Genomic DNA, 21,258 nt, shown 5'->3' on the forward strand with positions numbered 1-21,258 from the left:
AAGGGTTATGTAGGGGAGAACAGAAGCAAGGAGAGAAGAATCTAGGACCAGGAGCCTTTCCAGACAGCCAGCAAACAAAGTCATAAATAACATGCCATTGGGGACCAGTTAATCTGCTCTATGAAAAGGTGCAAAGTATGCAAGTGGGAAAAATAACATTGTATAATAATCAGCGTGCAACCATAGGTGTTAAACCATCTACAGCTAGGCAAGTAAATGAAGCTCCCCCTGAGTGCTGTGTGATAAATCATTCCTGAAGAATTCAGTCACTACCTCCCCCCCCCCTCATCCCTCAAAGAAAGAAAACAAATTACTCTAGACATGGAGTCATAACTGCTACTCAACAGCTGACAGTTAAGGCAAGTGGACAGGGAGCAGCAGGAGACGGGCAAAGATGTAAGGAGAGATAAAAGGGGAAGAAAACTCCAAACCCCACATTGAAAAATCACTGAGGATTTGAAAGGGAAAGGAAATATACTTCAGCATCAGACATTACCTGGACATATGGAGGCAAGCAGGGAGTAGAGAGGTCAACCTTATGGAGTCTGGTTTTGGTTTTTAGCAGAAGCTGGATCATATTGGAGGGGTTGCATTGATTTGCTGGAGCAATTCCTTAATGGCAAAGTGCTCCTTGCTGAATGTTCAGCACAGGCTTGTATGTGGTCTGCATGTCAGACATCAATTTGAACATTTGTTGATGCCTGTAGAATGTATATTGACTCACCTTTCTGCCTCTATTGAAATGTTCCTGTGAATTTCACAAGAAATATTATAACATTTCTAAGGTGCAACAAATTAAGGAGCTGTTTCAAAGTAACAGCTTGACCTGTGCTCTTAAGTTCCCTCTGCAACAAATTTAGTGGTAGGCTGCTCCTGAAACTGAAAGGCTTTGGGGGGAGAGCAAAGAGGCAACTGAAAAAAGGGCTCAGTGATACATCAGTGTATCCCAAAGACTGCTTTGCCCCAGCATTGTCCAAGGAGACTATGGATATCACCTAGTAGAGAACAAGGCTGTGAGGGAACAGAGCTGCATTCCAAAACTGCTGGAAAACCCTACCCCTCCCGTGAAGGCTTCCATCTTCTGATGCCAGGCTTATGGTGAAGAATTCTTCACTTTGGGTTTTGGAGATGGAGTTGAATAGATGATCAGAAGGGAAACGTGTGTGGCCCTGCAGGAATATCAGGATGCTTTACAGAGCAGCAGCATGGGACAATTGATAAAAATATCATGGAATCATTTAGTTTGAAAAAGACCCTTTTAGATCAGTGAATCCAACTGTTCAACTAACACTGCCAAGCCAACTGCTAAACCACATCCCTAAGCACCACATCTACACATCTTTCAAATGCCTTCAGGGATGGTGACTCAGTGACTTCTTTGGACAGCCTCTTCCAGGGCTTGATAACACTTTTGGTGAAGAGATTTTTTCCTAATATCGAGTCTAAACCTCCTCTGACACAAGTTGAGGCCATTGCCTCTCACCATTTGTTACTTAGGCAAAGAGACCAAGACCTGCCTTGGTACAGCCTCCTTGTATGTTGGCTGAGTTCTTTCTTTCAAACTGCTGTCAACAGACCTGTGAGCTGTCTTGTAAGAGACCTGTGTATGTTTCAGAGAGGAGGGAGCCTGAGTAAAAGCTGCCATTCTCATGTTACTTTTTTCTTTGAAGTTATCTCATTTTTCCATCTTGTCAGACCACCAAAATAGGAAAGTGATCAATGGGAACCAGTGAGTACATTTTGTGGTATAGTTCAGGAAATCCATGTAGCTGGAAAGACTTCTTGGTAGAAGTTACCAAAAGTTGTCTCTGAAGAGTCAGGAGAGAAAACCAGAGAGAACTCATCCTCAGGGAAAGGAAAATAAATGGGAGTATGTTTGAAAAACCAAGGCAGTACTCAGTCTCCTGGAACACGTGAAGGAGGAAGAAGTGTTAAACTCTGTTTTCTGGGTCACTAGAATGGCATTTCTCTGGTTTTACCAGTCTGATCCTCCTGGTATCATCAGTCTCCTATCTCATCTTGAGCTCCTTCAGCAGGCTCCAATAGCATGAAGCTGCACATTCTCTCTGGAGCTGGGATCCCCAGAATGCATGAGGTCCTACAGCTGCTGGTACTGTTGACTGGGTAAGGCTACAAATTCAGAGAAATCTTACTGGCTGTGGTAGTGCTCTGTAGTCCTTCCCTCGCCTTCAACACAGAGTGTGAAAGAAGGCTGCCTCCATCCTGTGACACTGAAATGGAAGATGTTTTATTGTCCTGTGGCTGATGTCTGAACCCCATATGATATATTGTTGAACTTGCAAAGCCTGAAGATTACCCAGAGACAGCTGGCTCAGCCTGCATGTCCAAGGGTAAATGCTAGCTCTCCTGGCAGAGGCACTTCCCTCTGCCTCCGTGTAAAGTGCTAAAGACTACAGGAAAAAGCTGATGTCTTCACATAAAAAAGTTCATCACACCTGACTCTATTTCCCTCCTTTTACTCACCAACGATAGAATGAAAAGAGAATGTTACTGTATTTAGGAAGGCCAGTGTGCAAGATGTTTTACCTGCCTGTGGCAGTTTCCGTAAGCTTTCTATTTGGTGTCCAATAATTATACACCTACAATATTGTAAAAAATAGTGTGCTTATATAAGCTAACCAGGAGATGTAGGCAAGTTCTCCAACAATTGCTCTGTTAGTTGAGCCAAGCACTATTAAAAACAGGTGTGAAAGTGAAAACAGTTTCCCAATAATGCTAAGGCTCCAGTGGAAACACCTATGTTTTTTCATTTCATTGAATAGCATTCCTCCATGTGGAAAGAGTGCAGTGAGAAAGGAGCATAGAGAAAGTGAATGAATGTGTTCAAAGATAAGTGGCTTATCTCAAAGTTAGGCATCATCAGCTAACACTGATGAGAAATGATGTGAAATGGAAAAGAGGGGTTAGGGAAGGAAAAAAGCAGACTATGGGTACCTTCTTCTCAAAATCACAAGGACAGTGTCTGTGGTTAAAATCTTCTCTACTGCTGAGGAGCTCTCCTCATGTAAAGAACTAAAGAGGACTGCATTTTGGGGCCAAACTTTCTCCTACTGCAGAAATTGTTGTAATTTTGAAGGTACTGCACAGCCGCAGCTGTCATACAGAATATGGAAGCCAACTGCATAGAAAGATCAGATTTCCAAAATGTGAAAACTTAAACCAGATCAAATGTCTTCAAGATTTTAGGCTGTGTTTGCACAGAGGTGGCCTCAGTCGGGATAGTGGAAAAGACCTGCAGATGTGGTATAGTTTGTTTTTTGGTTTTTTCCCTCCCTGTTTTAGTTGAGGGTCGTATCCAGTTAACAGCGGCTCAGATGTGTATAACCTGTTCCTAATGCAGTGACAGGGATCCTACTGCCTGTTCCAATGAGTGAACAGTTAATCAAGAGGGCTTTTTTATATCAAACCTGAATCTCATTTCTCCAAGCATAAGTTGACTGCTACTTGAACTACCCGTAAGGAAGAGGAAAAATGGTCTATGACCATCTTTTTTTATATAACAGCTTTTATGTCTCAGAAGGCTGACTGTCATCCCTAGACTAAACAAATGGAATTCCTTCAGCCTTTTCTCATAGATCAGGTTTCCTAGACCTCTGCCTATTCCCTTTGCTCTCTCCTGCACTCTTGCCAAACAGTCCACCTCTCCCTGAAAGTGCAGTGCCCAGGGCTGGATGCAGGGCTGATTTAAATGCTCAACAGTCCTTAGTGCCTATTTCTTATGTGAGGCCACTGTCACCACATCCCAGAACTAGATTTAATTGCTTTGCACTTTTTTTTGTTGTTTGTGATGTCATTAAGGTGCAGATTTTTTTGTGATCTACCTAAGTTCCTGATCATATTTTCCCAAGTCTTGCTGTGTTGCCAGTAATTTTGCTCTCCATGCACTGGAATTCTTCTTGCTGGTTGCTACGGTTTTGAACTTGTAAATTGTGATTTCACTGATTTAAAGACATTTATTCAGATGACTTTGAATTCTTATTTGAATTTCAGTCTAAATAGGATGCGATGTTCCACTTGACAAATTAGTCTGTCAGTTTGATACAAGTCTCATGATTGCTTTCAATACTGAAGAACTGTTTCACAGAGAACTTGTGATACCCCTCTTCTTGGAGTATGTTTTTGTCAACCAATGATGTTGGGAAGCTATCTCATAGTAATTGTATGTAGTCTACTTTAAAAAAAAAGTGGTGTTCTCTTTTTGCCATTTTTCAGATAGTCAGGCTACAGGTCTAGTAGGGCTAGAACTGTGTGACTGACTGATCAAGAAATAGGCTGGTAGAAAGAGTCCAAGCCCTGCCTGAAGGACAGTTGAGTTACAATTGTAGGGACAAGTAGATTTCAACTGGAAGGTTTCAAAATGCACAGATGCAAAGCTTTATTCCTGTGTGTTTTGGAAACTGTGTAGATCAGGCTCTTTTCCTCTCTGGGCAGCACCCTCTGCCCAGGTTCTACAAAATGATAGCAAATTGTACCTTAAAAAATCCCTCATCAAGTTCACCCCAGTTGTTGGAACAGTGCTTCTTCCAGCCATTCCTCCTTATTTTAAGCTAGAGGGTTTATACTGAATAAGCTTTTCATCATGCAACACTGGTAGGAGTGCAGTGCAGCTTCATTCTTTCAATGGAAGGAAAATTGCAGGGGAAGGATGTGTTCCTGGATGGCTGAAGTTTGAGCCACTTGGAACAATGCATTTTTTAAAACTATAAGCTACCTGTTAAACCTTTCCATTGTACTTGTTCAGCATTGGAAGGTCTAGTAGCCTCTGCTTCCTCTGTAGCCTATACCTTGAGAAATGAAATTGAGCAAATACCAAAGTAAAAGAAGGACTGCTCAACTGGTACAGTGTAGGAGCACCTGCAAGGTTTGTTTTTCTCTTTATATTAGCCAGAATACCCTGGAAGGACAGTGGTCCCAGGCAGACCAGGGTGGAGTGGGTAGCAGTGCTGGTGACTAATGGAGGTGCAGAGAGATTTATGCTATTCCCTTGAGCTGTATTTGCTCAGCTGTTATTGTGCTCCCAGTAAACACAGAAGGGGTTGTTTCTCTCCCTCCACTCACAGCCCTGCATGGGGGACAGGAAGCTAATGCCTATTCACTGCATTGCTTTGCTAGTACTGCCAGCCCTTGTGCATAACCAAAGGCTTTTCAAATTCTCCTTCCCCTCTGAGGTAGAAGGGATGCAGATTTGGGCTGCTGATGTAACCTGGACTGAACTTTCTCTGTGGAATAAGGTTGAACTTTCTGCCTGCAGCATTTATTATCTCTGTACTGGGATGAGGCACATGTTCTCCTGGAGCAGGCTCTGATAGCAGTCAGGTGTTTCTCTGATAGCAAGAGGGTGTTTCTTTTCACTTTTTTCACTCTTATTTCTTAGCAGAACTGGATTTTAAGGAAACAACCCAGCCAGCTTTAGAGACTGATCACTCCATTTGCATTCAGTTCTGTAGTGGGGACCCCATACCTGATGCCTCTTCTAGAGATTTACCATTCCTTAGACTCTGAGTGCTGCAGGCAGTGTGCTTCTTGGCTACAGATGCCAGGGTAGGAGAGGCAGAAGTCTGTGTTCTTGCACACCTACATGTATCCTCTTCACAAGTTGTGTTGTGGCTGTGGCAAGAAGAAAGAAGGAAGGGAAGTGTTGCTTGCACATAGCAAATGGCATGCTCCTAATTCCTGCAGACGGTGAGATGCTGAGGCCCCAGGGAGATGACTTCTAGCAAATGGTTTTTCAGCCTTCTCATTACTACAACAAAAAGCCCCTTTAAGTGAGTGGTCTACTCTGGCTGCCATAGCAGCTGCTGGGGGGAGGCTGCCTAATCCCCAGAGCAGTGCATTGGATGCATCTAGCCCTGCAAGCTGAGCATGAGTCTTGGTGAGCACAAGCCTTTGGTTGGATGTTGCTCTTTTCAGCTCTTTCCCTCTCTTTTCAGCTTTGTCAGGTAAACAAACACCCCATCTTTTTAATAACTATCTAGTTTATTAGACAGTCAGGTGAGTCCCTTACCTCATCCGTCATTTTTATTTATTGTTCAGGCACTAGATGTATGTTTCAAGGTGTGTACTTAAGGGACCAGGAATGGGAGACCTTTTTATGATTCTGACTTATGTGTTTCTCAGAAAGTCACTACTAGGGGAAAATTATTGCATAAATAATGTACTACTGCTGATGTCCAAGCCCTGTTTTCCTGCAATAGCTCATGGCTGTATAGACACTACTTTTAAAACTGTTGTAAGGAGTGTTAAAAGCAGTAAAGAACAAACAGCATTTTAGAGCTGAGCACGTAAGGTAAAATGGGTATTTGCCAGTGATTCTCTCCGTTGTGTCAGCATGCATCCCCTATCATTTTTGGTGTAACTAAATCTGTTGGGATCTAGATGTGCAGTCTTTAGAATGCTTTGCTCCCCAGCAACAGCAAGCTGGCAAGTGTTACTCAGTTTCTTTGCTGATGGTTGTCATAAGTCAAAGCAGAGATGACAGAAAACAGGGGAATGTGACTGTGTCTTAGAAACAAAGGGGAGTGTAATATTACTGTCAGTCCTAAAAAAGCTGTCGGTGTCCCACTGACTTGCTGTCTTAAATCTTGTTCTTTCTCTAGATGTTTAATTATAGGCAAAGAAGGAAACCATTTTTTTCTTTAGCTTGCTGTGCCTGCAACCCCCATTAACTCACAGTGAATAGTGTTTTAAGTACCCTGCACGTACATAAATATATGCTTCTCTCTAAGATGACAGCTTAATTTCATAGCTGGTATTAAACCTTCTAGCCTGGCCCTAAGCTTTCACTATCCTCCATAAACCTGGCCTTGGCAACAATTGCAAAGTTTCCAGTAAGCAGTCTGACTGGAACAGACTGACTTCAGTGTACTGGAGCTGGGACAACACTCATTTGATGGTCCCTTTATTACCCATGAGACTGTCTTTCAGGGTGACAGTGCCTGCTGATCATGCCAAGTCCCATACTAAGGAAGCTGAAGGTATGGATCTGCCAGCTGATTTTGCTAGCTGTTGAAATACACCCCAACTGTTAGTACTAATGTTTATTTTTTAAGGGAATTAAGTGCTGTTGGAGTGGTAGCCTGGAGGAAAGAGCCTCTCTGGGGGCTAGTGTTAGTTAATACTGTCTTCTCTATAGCAGGCATGTGTCACTGAAGGAACTTTCCACAAGGCTGTTGTCACTAAGTGTCAATGTGTTTGCTGTTCTAATCCCCCCTTGCTCAGGGAAAGTATGGTGGATCTGGAACAATCAGAGAAAAAGTAGGGTCAGCTGTGACTCTTCAGCATGTAAAAGAGATATAGTAGGAATCTGTAAAATAGTGAGAGGCAGGAAGCGATGCTGCAAATGATTTGCTGTTTCATCCTGCAGAAGAAGTAGGGTCAGCAAACAATACTAGTCAGAGCCAGGTTTAAATCAAACCAAAGGATGTGTTCCACATGCAACATGTAGTCAAGCCACAGAACTAGCTGCAGGATGTCCTGGTTAATAAAAGTTTATGAGGGGAGACATGGCAAACTGTTGGAACGAAAAAAACATTGCTACTCACTAAGTAAAAGCTCCATGTCTGTCTCTGCAAGTTTCTGACATACTGCTTGCTGAGACATGAAAGACATGGGGGAAAGAAGTGTATGCTCATCTTGTTTCTCTGTTTTCCTCTAAGCTTTTGCATTTAGCAACTACTGGAGGAGAAACAGACAAGCTGGAGTTTTGGTTTGCCCCAGTATGGCTGTTTTATGTTCTTCAGGATGTAGTGGAATAGATGAGACTTTCGTAGTGGCTACTTCTGTATGTATGCTAGAAATTAGAAAAATCTTATCTCCCTGCTTTTCAATTTCTACTGCTGTAATTGCTGATGGTGGGCAACTGACTGCTGGTAATGGCATCTTTTGTGTGATTGCATCTATTTGATGTCAACTGAACAAAAACCTGTAAGGTTTTTTTCACTCAGCCTTTCAACACCCTTCAAACATGAGTAACTACCAGTTAGTACTGTGTTCTGATAGTAAATGCTGTGATTATTCAGTTCTCACAAATTTCTTTTAATGTGTGTAGAGGCTTTTCTGCCATTTTTTATGGCACAGTACAAACATTGTGTGCATGTACATTTGTTCTGTGTATCTTGCGTACCTAACTGCTGCAAGTACATGTAAAATAAGATACTAACTGATTAAAAGACATTTGTTCTTTCCTTCTTCCTGCAGTTGAGATGGCACATTTTTTGTTCTGACGCAGAAAAAAATCCCAAAAACGCAACAAAACACCACTAATTTCTTCAGAGTAATTTTTAGTGCTATTTTTGCAAGACTCAAAGGACTTGGGTGATCTTGCTCTGATTTTTTGTGCTCAGGAAGCTTTGGGGATTTAGATAGAGGAATTCCTGGAATGTAGTTCTCTTCAGCATATTTTTTTTTCCTTTTGCTTATTATATAAAACAATGATAGCCAATTATACCCCTGATTTTGCTTCCCTGTGCTGCATGAATGATCTTCCTCACCTGAGAACCAAGGTGTGAACTGCTGTCAGCAAACTGTAGGTGAGCAGGGGCCTCTCACGATGTAAGTGACTTGTTAAGCAGCCCTTAGGCTCTCAATGACTTCTCTGTCCACATACAGCTTGGGAACAGTCACACACAGCCTTTTTTCAGATGTGAAATCTGTCAGCAAAGTGAAGTCAGATTAAATATCAGCTGAGGTTTGAGCTCCCTTTCGGTTTCTGTTGACTTTATTCCCTCCTCTTCTTTCCTGGTCAAGTTTCCCTCCTCTTGAGTTAGACTTGTTGACACAAGTTTTTATTCTGTGTTTCAGTTGTGTGGATTTGTGTGTGGTGAAGTTCTGGTGCCCCTCTCATTTCCAGCCTCAATAGTGATCTGAGATGCTGAGGAGGCAGAGACCATTCTGTTTCTCTCAGACTCCTTAGATTCTACAGTTTAATTGGAAACCAGTAAAAGTGCTTCTGGTACCCAAAGCATGCTATACTGAGGTAATGCTGTTCTGGAATTTCTTGTATTGTACCCGCTGTTACCAAGCTGAGGAATTCTCGTTGTGAACCACTTTTGTTCTCCAAACAAAAACCAAAAATTAGTCACTGAACCAGAATTTATCACCAAAATCTAAGATGTCATATAGGCAGGCAAAATACATGGAAACAGTGAGTGCTCAGTTGTGTGTTGAGCCTGTCCTGGGGGCAGGATGCTGAGGTCATCCCAAGTCAGCTGGCTGAATTGTGCAGACATCTGTAGGTTTGGGATGAACCTGTGGTGTCATTGTCTGTCAGTGTTGAAGCATTTTAAGTATTAAAAGCTTGAAAGGATTCTTGGCTGTGGCAAGGAATTTCATAAATGACTTATTTATAAAAAGAAAAGAAAAAGCTGCAATGGAAAAGAAAGCTAGGGAAGGAGAGAAAGCTGTTCCTGCTTCTGGTTTTTGTCACTCTCCTAAGGATAAAAGTTAGGAATTATATTGTTTTTTTTAATCGAGACTTAGAATTTAAAGCCTGTGATCAGCTGCCTTGACTGCTTTCTGTCTTACATGTGTGCTTTTTTTTCTCCACTATACCTTCAGTGATTTCCAAAGTTGAAGTAATTTTCCTAATTCTCAAAGGGCCAGAGTGTTTGAAGACCTGTAAGAACTTCTGGCTGTTGAGCCAAACAGGATCCTGGTGTCCTGTGTACCCCTTCCCATTTAATGGCTGGTCCATACAAGAGGCAGCATCCTGGCACCTCTCTATGCATCTCTCACTCCTCTGCAGGCAGTGGTCAAATAGGCAGCATTAGGGTCAAAAGTGCCAGGTGGCAGCAGAAGCCACTCAGGCTTCTTTGTTCTTGGGTGCATGCCATCTGAGTACTTTATTTTTCATTTGAGGATGTATTTAGAAATAACTTTTTCTTAAAGGGGCAGGGTTGAATGCGCTCTGTTTTGCAGGTGAGGATAATAGTGGAGTGTCCTGGAAAGGTGATGGACAGTTTGAGTAGAATGGGATAAACCATTCTGTTCCCTGATGAGGTTTGTGCAGGTGGTCCATGTGCTGAATAAAGTGGAGATAAAACATAACCTTCTGCTCCTCTTGGGATCATGTTGGAGGGCTGCTATGGAGAGGGAAGAGTGCATTGCAGTCTGGAGAAGAAACGGACAGTAGGGCATGGTAGGGCTTTTGCCTCCTTCATTTAGTTTGAAAATACAATCCCAATTTGGGATCTCAGTATGCAAAAACATGATGTAGGAAATGCTTACACCATGGCCACTGTAATAGTGAATTATTTTTATCTGATAGCTCTGTTCCAAACCGCAGGTGAACAGGAACAGTTTTTCCTGCTGTTCCTAGATCGCTGGCACTTGGCAGTCAATGTCTATAATCTTGTTGGGTCATAGCTAACTATAGGAGGAAGTGCTCAACCAGATGTGAAGGATACCCATATCCTGCTGAGCTGAGATAGGTTGATCTTGATTTTGACTCTTCTCCAACCTCCCTTCTCTCTTCCAGAGAAAATTCACTCCTGTGACCAGGAAAGGCAGAGTGCCCTGGAGGAGGCCAGGCAGAACCCCCGTGAGGGTATCGTCATCCCTGAATGTGCTCCTGGAGGGCTCTACAAACCAGTGCAATGCCACCAGTCAACTGGGTATTGCTGGTGTGTTCTGGTGGACACGGGACGTCCCCTGCCTGGTACTTCCACTCGGTAAGAGCTATAGGCCTGCCTGGAGAAGATGATGTATAAAAAAATACTGTTACTGTATCAGATAAGTCCCTACTTCTAGAGCAGATAGTTCTGTACTATTTTTCTTAAATTCAGCACTGCTGCATGTAGTGTCTACTGAATGTTACTGTGCTGCTCCTTTTCTATAGGAGCTGGTGCAAAGTGACTACTGCCCTTTTCTCTTTGCACAGGAGTACAGATCAGGGGTGTAAGCACTGGAGAGAGAATTGGCTTTGTTGCATTGTCCTTTGCTTCATACTTCCGTGCTGCAGCCACTTGGATCCTAACCTGTACAGAGTTTTAAGGCTGCTTGGTTGTGCATTGATGGATTTTAAGCCAGTATTAGATTTTTTTTCTTCAAGTTATTTTGTCTCTTAAAGTGACCTGAGGAATCTTTTCTCACTTGGGCCTTGGGAACAAATTGTGGGTCTAGCAAGTTATAAAAAAAGGCCAGTAGGAGTTGGGACTTAAACTCTGCCAGATGTAGTGATTCTGCAGAGTGCAGACATCTTTGGGAAAAAATCTCAGCTCATGCCCACAAGAGTGAGAAGACAGTCCTGTGCTGTTTGTGCTTTTGGGTTGGTAAGTGGGTTCTGGTCCTGCTCTGGGTATGCTCTTCCATCTCTCTCCTTCTGCTGTTGCTGACTGTCCATAAGCAGACAAAGGCTGAAAAAATGTCTTCTGCAGTTTCATTGGTTTCCCCTGTAATAAGCAGGTGAGAGACAATCCCTTAGCAACTATCTGATGACACTAAAGCTGTATCACATAGTTTAGCAACTTCTGTTCTCCTTTTTCAGCTATGAGACCCCAGTGTGTGAAAGCGATGCCAGATTGAAGAGCACAGAGATTGATGATCCATTCAAGGACAGAGAACTTCCAGGTCAGAGAAGAACAAGATCCTGCCTCTGCCTTCTTCCCTTGTTTCACCTTGAACTCTTGAAAGGCCAAGAATATTGTTAAGAAGATGGGGGCTTTCTCTCACCATTCATGTTTTACCTTGGGTTTTATTCTGTGTTTTTTTGGATCACTTCCAGTTTCAGCAGTGAACTGAAAAAGGCTGTCGGGGGGGCCAGTGTATTGCCTTTTTGCCCTTTGAAAACATGTCTGGGATCAGAATTTTCAGGAAAGAAACCTGGATGACTAGAGATCCCCTGGGGAAAGAACAGGCTCCACATTGAAAGTTCTTCTTCAAAGCCTGGCCAAGACCAGATCCTTTCTATTCAGCTGAGCTTTTCAGCAGCTTGGACCCCCTGAGCAACAAAAGAGGACACAGCTGGCAATTGTCAGTGGATCAGTTGTCAGGCAGGACAGCCTTCTTAGTGACCTAAGATCCCTCAACTAATGCTGGCTCCTCACTTAGTGGGACTTTATCTCTCATTTTTCTAGAAAAAACTTTCTCTCTCATTGCTGCTTGTTTTGTAGTCTGCTTTTCCCTCTTAACAGAGTGGCAAATCATAATTTACTGTTTGCCTACCTTATTTCTGCTGTATGTGCTGGGTATAGGTGTATCTGCAGCTCTTAAAAATGCTGTCTTACCTGCCTGCACTCTGTTTTTTTCCTTGTGCCACTTTCCTGAGGAGCAAGGTGAGGGACCCTCACTGACAGGTCAGCCACTACTTTCCAGGGTGTGGGCTGGCTGATGGAAAACGTAAGCTACAGTGGGGCCCTCTTCACCATGGGGGAGTGGTGGAGACCAAGAACTCCACATAAAGAGCTGGTAACTCTGGATCCTCTTCATTTTCTTCTGGCCTTTTCTAGGGATAGTATAAAGTGAGTTATCCATGGGCAGGTTAGCAGAGGAAATGATATTTGTTCAGATTTGTCGTCTGTGTCTCCCAGTTCCAATCCTTAAAGCTTCTGACCTCAAGTCCCATAGCTTTCTGCTTATCAACTCTGCCCTTAGCAGGCCTCCCTCCTATGCAGTTCCTCCTTTTCACAAATCATGTAGAAATTTCCTATCTGCCTCTCTCATATTCAAATGAAACTGGCTAATTGGTTCAAGTAGAACTTTGGCAGGTAGGGAGAGGGAAACCAGTTAAATGATTGCATCAAGGCTCATTTCCTTAGGAAATCATACTAAAACAGAATACCTTTCCTTTCCATCCCCTTGTACTCTTGCTTTACTGCCTCTCCCTGCTCTCCTTCCTGCCAGCTCCTTTGTGAAAATCCTTCACGTTTGGGCTTTTTTTTTTTTTTGAGACTCCCTTTCTGGTCTCTCATGAAGACAAAATGCTTTTGTTCCTTCTCCCTCCCCTTCTGCACTGCAGATGGACAAGGGCATAAGAACTGCTTGATGCAGAAGAGGGTACATGATGCTCTGTACATCAGTGATCTGGTCCTGGCATCAGACTCCTGCGGAGTTCTCTCCTCAGCTCAATCCACTTTTCTGTGCCTTTCAGCTCTGTGCTTGGCCACACAGGCTGGTGTGATGACTCCTGTCACTGAAAATATCCTTACCTATGGGGAGACTAGGAGATGGAGAATCTGAGCTTGGTTTGTCTGCTTGAGAGGTGCTGTGCTACACAGTCTCTTAAAGCAGACTTGAGGGGTTTTTTATTAGCTGCTCTTGTATGCAATAGTTCACTGGTTAACCAGAACTGCAGGTGGTGAGAGGGTGTTTCTTTTTACTTTTTTCACTCTTATTTCTTAGCAGAACTGGATTTTAAGAAAACAACCCAGCCAGAGACTGAGACTGATCACTCCATTTGCATTCAGTTCTGTAATGGGGACCCCATACCTGATTCCTCTTCTAGAGATTTACCATTCCTTAGACTCTGAGTGCTGCAGGCAGTGTGCTTCTTGGCTACGGATGCCAGGGTAGGAGAGGCAGAAGTCTGTGTTCTTGCACACCTACATGTATCCTCTTCACAAGTTGTGTTGTGGCTGTGGCAAGAAGAAAGAAGGAAGGGAAGTGTTGCTTGCACATAGCAAATGGCATGCTCCTAATTCCTGCAGACGGTGAGATGCTGAGGCCCCAGGGAGATGACTTCTAGCAAATGGTTTTTCAGCCTTCTCATTACTACAACAAAAAGCCCCTTTAAGTGAGTGGTCTACTCTGGCTGCCATAGCAGCTTACCCATTACAATGCTGACATTTTCTGGACCATGTGCCAAATGAGTGCTGAGGGGTGTGCGTGTGTGTAATGCACATAATATGGAGACAGGCAAGGGACTGTTGGTTAAGCTGCTGCAGAGAACAGAGCCTGGAATACTGTAAAGCAGGGTGTTTTGTCTGATCAGCTGTCAAGGGGTTACAGTAAGATTCTGGTGCTCTGTTTGGGGTACACATGTTTCTCTGCTTGTCCGAGAAAAGTGCTGTATAGCATTGACAGTGCTATATGCTGCTGGGGAAGGCTGTCCTCTGATGTCTGCTGCCTTAATTAGCTAAATAAATAGTAGTGCATGGTGGTTTGGGCAAATAGGAAGTGATGGATTTTGGACAACAGTTTTGGAGGTGGTGGGTTGAAGTTAAGTATGCTCTTGGTAGGCTAGAGCAATTGTTACACTATTAGTCTGTAGCAAATGGCCCATGATTTTGCTCCTTTAAGAAGCAAGAAAAACTGCATAGATTGTCTAATAAAGGTAAAGGAGATGGAGAATTTAGTCTCAATTGTGTCATAACAGACTGGCACTGTTAAGGACAGGAGACTGTGGGTCTGTGGTTATGATGGTGGGGAACTAGATGGCCTCAGCACTAAGTAATGGAAATGGTTACCAAGTTTGCCTTCAGCCTGCTTTGTCCTGCTCAAGCCAGCAGTAACCAGGGGTGATTACCGTGTGTTGACTTAGACTGACGTATTTCCCATGCAGTGTGATCATGGAAAAAACTGAATTATTGTGGTAGCTGCTGGCAGGCAATGGTCTCTGTGCCTGAAGAGAGGAGAATGCGAGCAGCAGTCCTCACTTTTGTCCGTGCTTTGGGAAGCTTCAAGCTGCCAGTTAGCACCTTGGAACAGCCATGTTTGCAGAGAAAGATGACCCAGGAGGTAATGAGTTATTTTGTAAGCTTCTCTGCAAGTGTCATCATGGGAACTCCTGGCTGCCAGGCACTTCAGCACATCCCTGTCATTATTCTGGTAGTAAAGTGGGAGAGGCCATGAAGCAAACCATGCAGTCTTCCTGTCAGATATTGTTGGTTAACTTGTGTGTGTCTGGACAAAAGCTGCAGGACAAATTGCCACAGAGAGAAACCCACTGCCTTCTTGTCCATAGTGACTCTAATGATGTCTGCCATGTTACCAACAAAGGAGCTGATCCTTGCTGAACCAATGTAGGAAACCAATCCTGTGTGTTCTTGCATTAAACTTTCTCTTTTCTTTCTGCAGGCTGCCCAGAAGGGAAGAAAGTTGAATTTATTACCAGCTTACTTGATGCTCTGACTACGGACATGGTACAAGCTATTAACTCAGCAGCACCTACTGGGGGTGGGAGGTGAGTCCAGAAAGCACTCAGGCTGAATGCCACCAAGGTGTCTGCAGAGCTCTGGGCACTCCTCAGGTGGGGATGGGAGGGAAAGGTGTTGCTATGCACTGACTGGGGTTCCTCTGGTTGCTGGGAGAGGAGAAGAGGCATCTTCAGACATGTTCATCCTAGCCCTGCCTGCCTCCTGCCCCTCCTCCCTGGCAGCTGCTCCACCATAAAGGTTAGTATAGCCCATTTGAAGTGTGAAATGAGAGCTCAGTGGGAGGAAGTGGCTTGTTCTTTTGTTCCTTGATGCATGAAAAGACCTAATAAAATGCAAACGGATTGAAGGAGGCCGTGTGGCCTCGTGGCTACCACAGGGAGTGAAGAATGTGAATCAAATTCTTGGCAGTACCAGTGCTGTGGTTTTGCTGTGGGGGTAGAGCCAGCCTGCTGAGGAGGAGAGGAGCTGTTTTTCATGGCCATTCCCTCTGACCAGCTGCCTGTCCATGCCTCTTGGAAGGAGCGGCAGGCCAGGACTGTTGTAAGAGCTGGGCAGATGCCTTCCTTTCTGGGGAGCTGGAGAAAAGCTGAGGTCTTGTCTCCCCCTTCTGCTCAATAACAGCAAATCCCCTTCCCACAGCAGCTGCAGCATGCAGCAGGACAGGTCCTTGAGAACAGGCTGTGGTGTATTTCAAAGAAGAGATGGGCAAGGCACCTGTGATTCTGGATTCTCCCAAGTCAGTGCTAGGAATGCCAGGGTGACTGATGTGCTTGTTTGTGTTCATAGGGACGAGGGGAATGCCCTCTGTGCAGGTGTTCATCCTGTGGATGTTGTTCTCACATACCAAGAGTAATGTTGAACCTCTGCTTTTCTCTTCAACCTGTAGAAGGAAGCAGTGCCATCTTTAACTACTCAAGACCAACATTTCCTGGGTGGCACCTCTATGCCTCTTGGTTTCAGTTTTTCCGAACTTGCTTGTGAACCCATTTGGTTTTAACTTTGAGTTTGGACCTTATGAATCAGGCCTGAGTGTCTGCATGCTGAATATTCTGTAATTCACTGAATTAGTATATGCCTAGCATGGCTGTGTTCATATAAAACAGGATGAAAAATGCCCTAAGGATGGAAAATATGTCATTCTTTCCGAGCCATAAGCATTCCAGTGTCAATTCTGTCTAAGTTGCATGGTTCAAATGCAGTGGGTAGGGGTGGCAGGAAGTCTTGGAGAGTATTTGATATTTACTTGGCATTTTTGACACTGGCACTAAAACCCAGCCAAAGTAATCATCACTTTAAAAATAGAGCTTAATACAAACCAATATTGTAGTGACCAAAGATGTATGTCCCCACTGCAATTTCATAAACCAGCAGGATTTCTTCTTAATGTTCCCCAATGTTTGTGCATTTCTGTGCTTTCAATAGAGACCTCTCTGGTAGAATTTTTCACTGCCCAGCTCTTCACATAGTCATCGTGTTGATTTATTTTCAGTTCCAGTGTTGGCAGCCCAGTTGCAAGGAGAGAAAGAAATCTTTTAGCAGGCTTTTCCCTGGTGAGGTTGAAAGACTGCTGCCACCCAAATACTCTGCCTGCCCATAGCCATGATTAAATTCACAAAACTGCTCTGGCATGAACTTTTGTGTGCATCACCTAGGCTAAGACGATTCCCTAAAGAACATGTTTTAAGATTTCCACCCCACCATGTCATGATGGGAAAAAAGAAAACAGGACAAAAAATGTTTCAAGGAATTCTTCTAAGTTACATAAAAATTTAACCAGTACAGCTTTCATTTCATACAAATTTGCAGCACTGGGAAGCTGTCTCTGTGCAGCGAGTCCTGCTTTCCAAGTTTTCCAAAGGGAAGAATATCCTGAGTTCACTTTTTGGGAATACTGGGAATTGTCTGGGTGACATAACTTGACTTATGGTACTAGAAATGAAAGCTCTTTTCTAAGATGAAGGGATATTTTACCTACGGGGTTAATAATAGGGCTAATTAAGGCTGGAAAGCCTTAGAAACTAAGAAGATACTGGACTCATGACTCTCATGATTTGTTCTGTATATCTCTGAAAAGCTAGAGATCTGGCTAGCTGATTTTTCTTAACGTCAGTCATGTGAGCTCTTTGTAATGTAATTTTCTTTATTGGTGAGGCAAGGTTCACTTTCTGCAGGCTTCTCTCCGTATTTGCTGTAATGATGGCAGGACAGGTTCTGTGTTTAAACACACTGGTTCCCTCTGTAGCCTCCCTCTTTCTGTTCCTTTAAATTGCTCAGCATTTCATCCTCCTGGGCCTTTTTTTAAAGTTTGAAGTGTCCAGTGATCTAAGGCAAACTTTTAAGGTATCACCAGAAAGCAACAGCAAGCCCAATCCCCACGTCAGTTATGTGTGTGTGTCTGTGTATATGTATATATATATATATATACACATTTATATATATATGTACTGTGTGTATATTTATATACACATAAATGCATGTCCTATGTATTTTAATCAGAGAATCAGCAAGTACAAGTTTCAGGAAAGGGAGGAAGTGTTCCTGTTTGTCTGTGGCAGCAGAGAGGTGTTACTGGAATACAATTTGCATCTTTAGTATCAGCATTAAAATATGGGACCAAATACAGAGAAGAGGCTTTCCAGTATGCTTAGTGCTAAAGAAGCCTAACAGTGAGAATCTTAAGGAAGCTCAGCCTTCCTTAGGGCATTGAAATATAGAAAAAAAATGTTGCAAAGTGTTTTTGTATGTCCACAAGGACAAAAGCTCTGCAGGCTCCTGAGTCTAGCAGGGAAGAATTAGCTGAATATAAACAAACTTGTGATCAAATTTTCTTTAAAGCAAGGGAAATTCTATGGCAGAATGAAGTCATGAGGGAGGTGACAGATTCCCTCTCTCTACAGCTTTCATCTTAGGCCTGATGCCTTTCAGAAAGATGCTTTAGTCAAACCGTGTTATGATCTTAAGTGTAATTTGATTCACATTCAGTGAGTCTGATATACAGGAAATCAGATTAGATGATCTTCAGTCTGAATCTGGATATGTGGAGGGAAAACTTCCTGTATTTGCTGAGTGTCTTCATCTTAAACCTATATATACTGCAAAGCTTTGCAATTAATGTCTGTATTAGCATCTGGGGGAGAGGAGGAGCATTGGGGAATAGGGATCTGCATTTAAAGTGCTATTCAGAGCTGTGCTAAACTGCACACTTTATATTTGGCTCACACAAAAACAATCTACTAGCAGCAAAGTGAGGCTGTACAATGTTGTGGATTGCTGCAGGCTGTGTAAGTAAAACCTGATAAGATTTTGGTGGTTTTTTTTTTTTTTTTTTTTATTGGGCATGCTTAAAACAACCTTGTAATCCCTTATAGGTCTTGTCTTGTTTAAGCAAGTTCAAAGCTATTGACGTTAATTGAGTTACTCTTGCTTTACAGTCATGTAAATGAGATGAGAACTTCCCTTCCTTGTGGCCCTGGTTTATATTAGAGCAAAATAGCCATGTAGACTTCATTTAGACTTTTGAAACAGAAAATCTCTGGTAAAATTCAATTTTAATTTTAAGTTTATGTAATAACTCCAAAGCACATCTTGTTACTGTATGTTTTCAAAGTAATTAAGAGAGCACTTGTAGGGAATTGGTTTATTAGCCAGTGTTTGGTATCCTTTTTGAAAAGATGAGCAGTTAGAATTCTTCACATAATAAATCCTATATAATAGGAGCAGCACTTTTTAGAATTTAGACTTCACTTTAGTACATTTTACTCTATTTTCTAATTTGGGGACACTATATTACACAGGGCTAAACTAAAATAGACTAAAGGAGATACTGGTCTGGGTTTGCTTGATCTGAGAAACATTCCTGGGGCCCTGCCAATTCAGAAATGAATTTTAGTTGGCAAAATATGTGCACTATGACTTGCTACATTATTGGCAAAAATATTAATGCCCTATGGAATTTTGGGTTAAAAGGGCAGCTTACAACAGCCACCCTTATCATGTAACACAGCAGCTGTGTCCATTTTAAGTTGCCAATTATTCTCCAACTAATAGCCCTAAAAAGTACTTCAGAAAATTGCCCCTGAGGTTTTCTTTCATACTCTGGTTGAGCAGTTTGAAGCAAGCAAGCACAGCTCAGCACATCTCTAGGGTGTTCTGAAGCCAAGCCATGTTTTAATCAAGATTGGCACTTTCAAACAGTGCAGGGAAGTTAATGCCCAACTCCTTTTGCATTTCAATTGAAGTTGGATACCAGCTTCTCTTTGTGCTGCTATGGAAATTCTATCCTAATTAAAGATATGGTGGGGTTCATGTAAGAGGAGGATCTTTGAACAGTCAATGAGGAGTGAAGGGAGGTGATTTTTAAACCTTCTAAATGGTTTATCCACAATCTTCAGAAAAGTTGTGTTCAGAATAGTGTTTCATACACAATTTAGCTGGAAGATAATAGATAGGAAGATAATTTCAGTTTTAACTGTAAAGGAATTAGGCATTCCCTGTAATGAGTTTGGACTGTATGGTACTCTTTTGTTTAGTCTGAGCACCAATTAGTTTTTGGTGGCTTCTTGATTCTTTGGCTCCAGGAAAGGGAGAATAATAAAACAAATACACAGTCCTTTTGCAATTCCATTAGAGTAATCCTCTTTGATTCAAGCCATGTTCTGCAACTGAAGCTTTTAACTTGAGAACAGACAACCACAAAGAACGACAAAAGGAGAGTGAGAAGTGGAAACAACAAGAAGAATTCTGACTGTGACCTCAACTTTTTAAGCTGTTGCTGCTTTCCACCTCTCTCCCAGGCACCTTGGTGGACATCCTGGCACTGGCTGGCAGGGTCAGTCCTGTAATTTCTTTAGCTTGCTCTTGTCCATCTTTTGTTCAGTGGCAGCACCAAGCAAGGTAGACATCATTCCAAAATATTGTCAAGTCATAGAAACCTGAAACTGTAACTCCTCTACATAAGATGTCTACAGGCATACCTGGAGGAAAGAAGTGAGTGCACATTTCTATATAAGTATTGTCTGACATTTGCTGCTCTTGTATACTTTACCCTATATACCTCCCATTCTTCCCTGCATCTTCCCACTGAGTTAAATCCTTTCATATAAGGGGTCTCAAGGGCTGGAAAGCCTTACACACTTTCTTCAAAGCACATATTCAAGCCATACGTTTGATATTTTGGCATATTCTTCTCTCTTTGCTCCAGAATTCAGTGCAGTTGCAAAAGTAGATGTCTGTGTTTCTTCATAGTCTCTGCTTTCTGCCTGTGCCCCAGTTACATTAAATAAGATGGTGTTCTGTGGAAGTGTCTCTCAGCTGGAAAATAGTGTTGTTAAAAGTAACAGTACCTTAACCCACATCTCTCCATGCAGAAGACATCTAAGAAATAAGTATTATTCTTCTATGAAAGTACTGATGTCACAGTATACAGGATGAGGATCCAAAGCTGCCTTAGAGTCTATGATTGGTGCAAACAAATTAGTTAAAAAGCTGAGAGAGCAGGTTCCTTGTCCTAGACTGTTAGTGGCAGACCTTGCTTCTCTTCATTCTTTGGTTAGGGGTGGGTTTATGCTGCATAATGGAGCTAACTAACTGGCTTATATACATGAACAATCCAGTAATAGCAGTTTTCATTTGAATTATCAGCACACACAGAGCTCTTTACTTCCCCAGCACTTGTTCTTTTAGGGCTGGGTGTTTTGCAATAGATGGCTAAAGAGGAAGAATTAGGAAGAAAAGTAAGTACAGCTGTAATGTAGTCAACAAGAGAGGACTGAGAAGGCTGGCTGCATTTTTCTTAATGTCTGCCTTTACTATTTACAAGGCTGCTACAAGACTGGAGGGAGAGACTGAAATTCAGGGGATTTTTGTGTGACTGCTGTTAGAGCAGGACACGCTGTTTTGCTGGGAGTTGAAAATGTACAGGGTAGCTTTGGTCTCTCTTGCTTTTTCAGATTCTTCTGTGATCTGAATGAGTACAGAGGCAGCCCAGCAAATGAAGTTTGCCTCTGAGGGCTGGTTTATTTCTCTTGCAAGAGCAATGGAGAGGTAATAGAGGGAAATTCCCTTGAAATATTCTTGCAAAGTCTGTGCTTGCAGGACGGAGCCCCCAGATTAATTTCAGCTGACCCAGCAGGTGTGGTGGTTGTCATAG

The 21,258-nt window shown here is 42.7% G+C and overlaps 1 protein-coding gene across 6 annotated transcripts in view; it reads left to right on the forward strand.

Annotated features, from left to right (window-relative positions):
- The window catches only part of SMOC1 (SPARC related modular calcium binding 1), a 128,119-nt gene that overhangs the window by 89,746 nt on the left and 17,115 nt on the right, over positions 1–21,258 (forward strand). For all 6 annotated transcript variants that reach the window (XM_071744499.1, XM_071744498.1, XM_071744500.1 and 3 more), the window contains 3 exons: positions 10,496–10,688; positions 11,504–11,586; positions 15,031–15,136. In XM_071744499.1, the coding sequence (XP_071600600.1) occupies positions 10,496–10,688; positions 11,504–11,586; positions 15,031–15,136 (382 nt within the window). The remainder of the gene's footprint in view (positions 1–10,495; positions 10,689–11,503; positions 11,587–15,030; positions 15,137–21,258) is intronic.

The sequence above is a fragment of the Heliangelus exortis genome, chromosome 5, assembly GCF_036169615.1.
Source record: "Heliangelus exortis chromosome 5, bHelExo1.hap1, whole genome shotgun sequence".
NCBI classification, from domain to species: Eukaryota; Metazoa; Chordata; class Aves; order Apodiformes; family Trochilidae; genus Heliangelus; species Heliangelus exortis.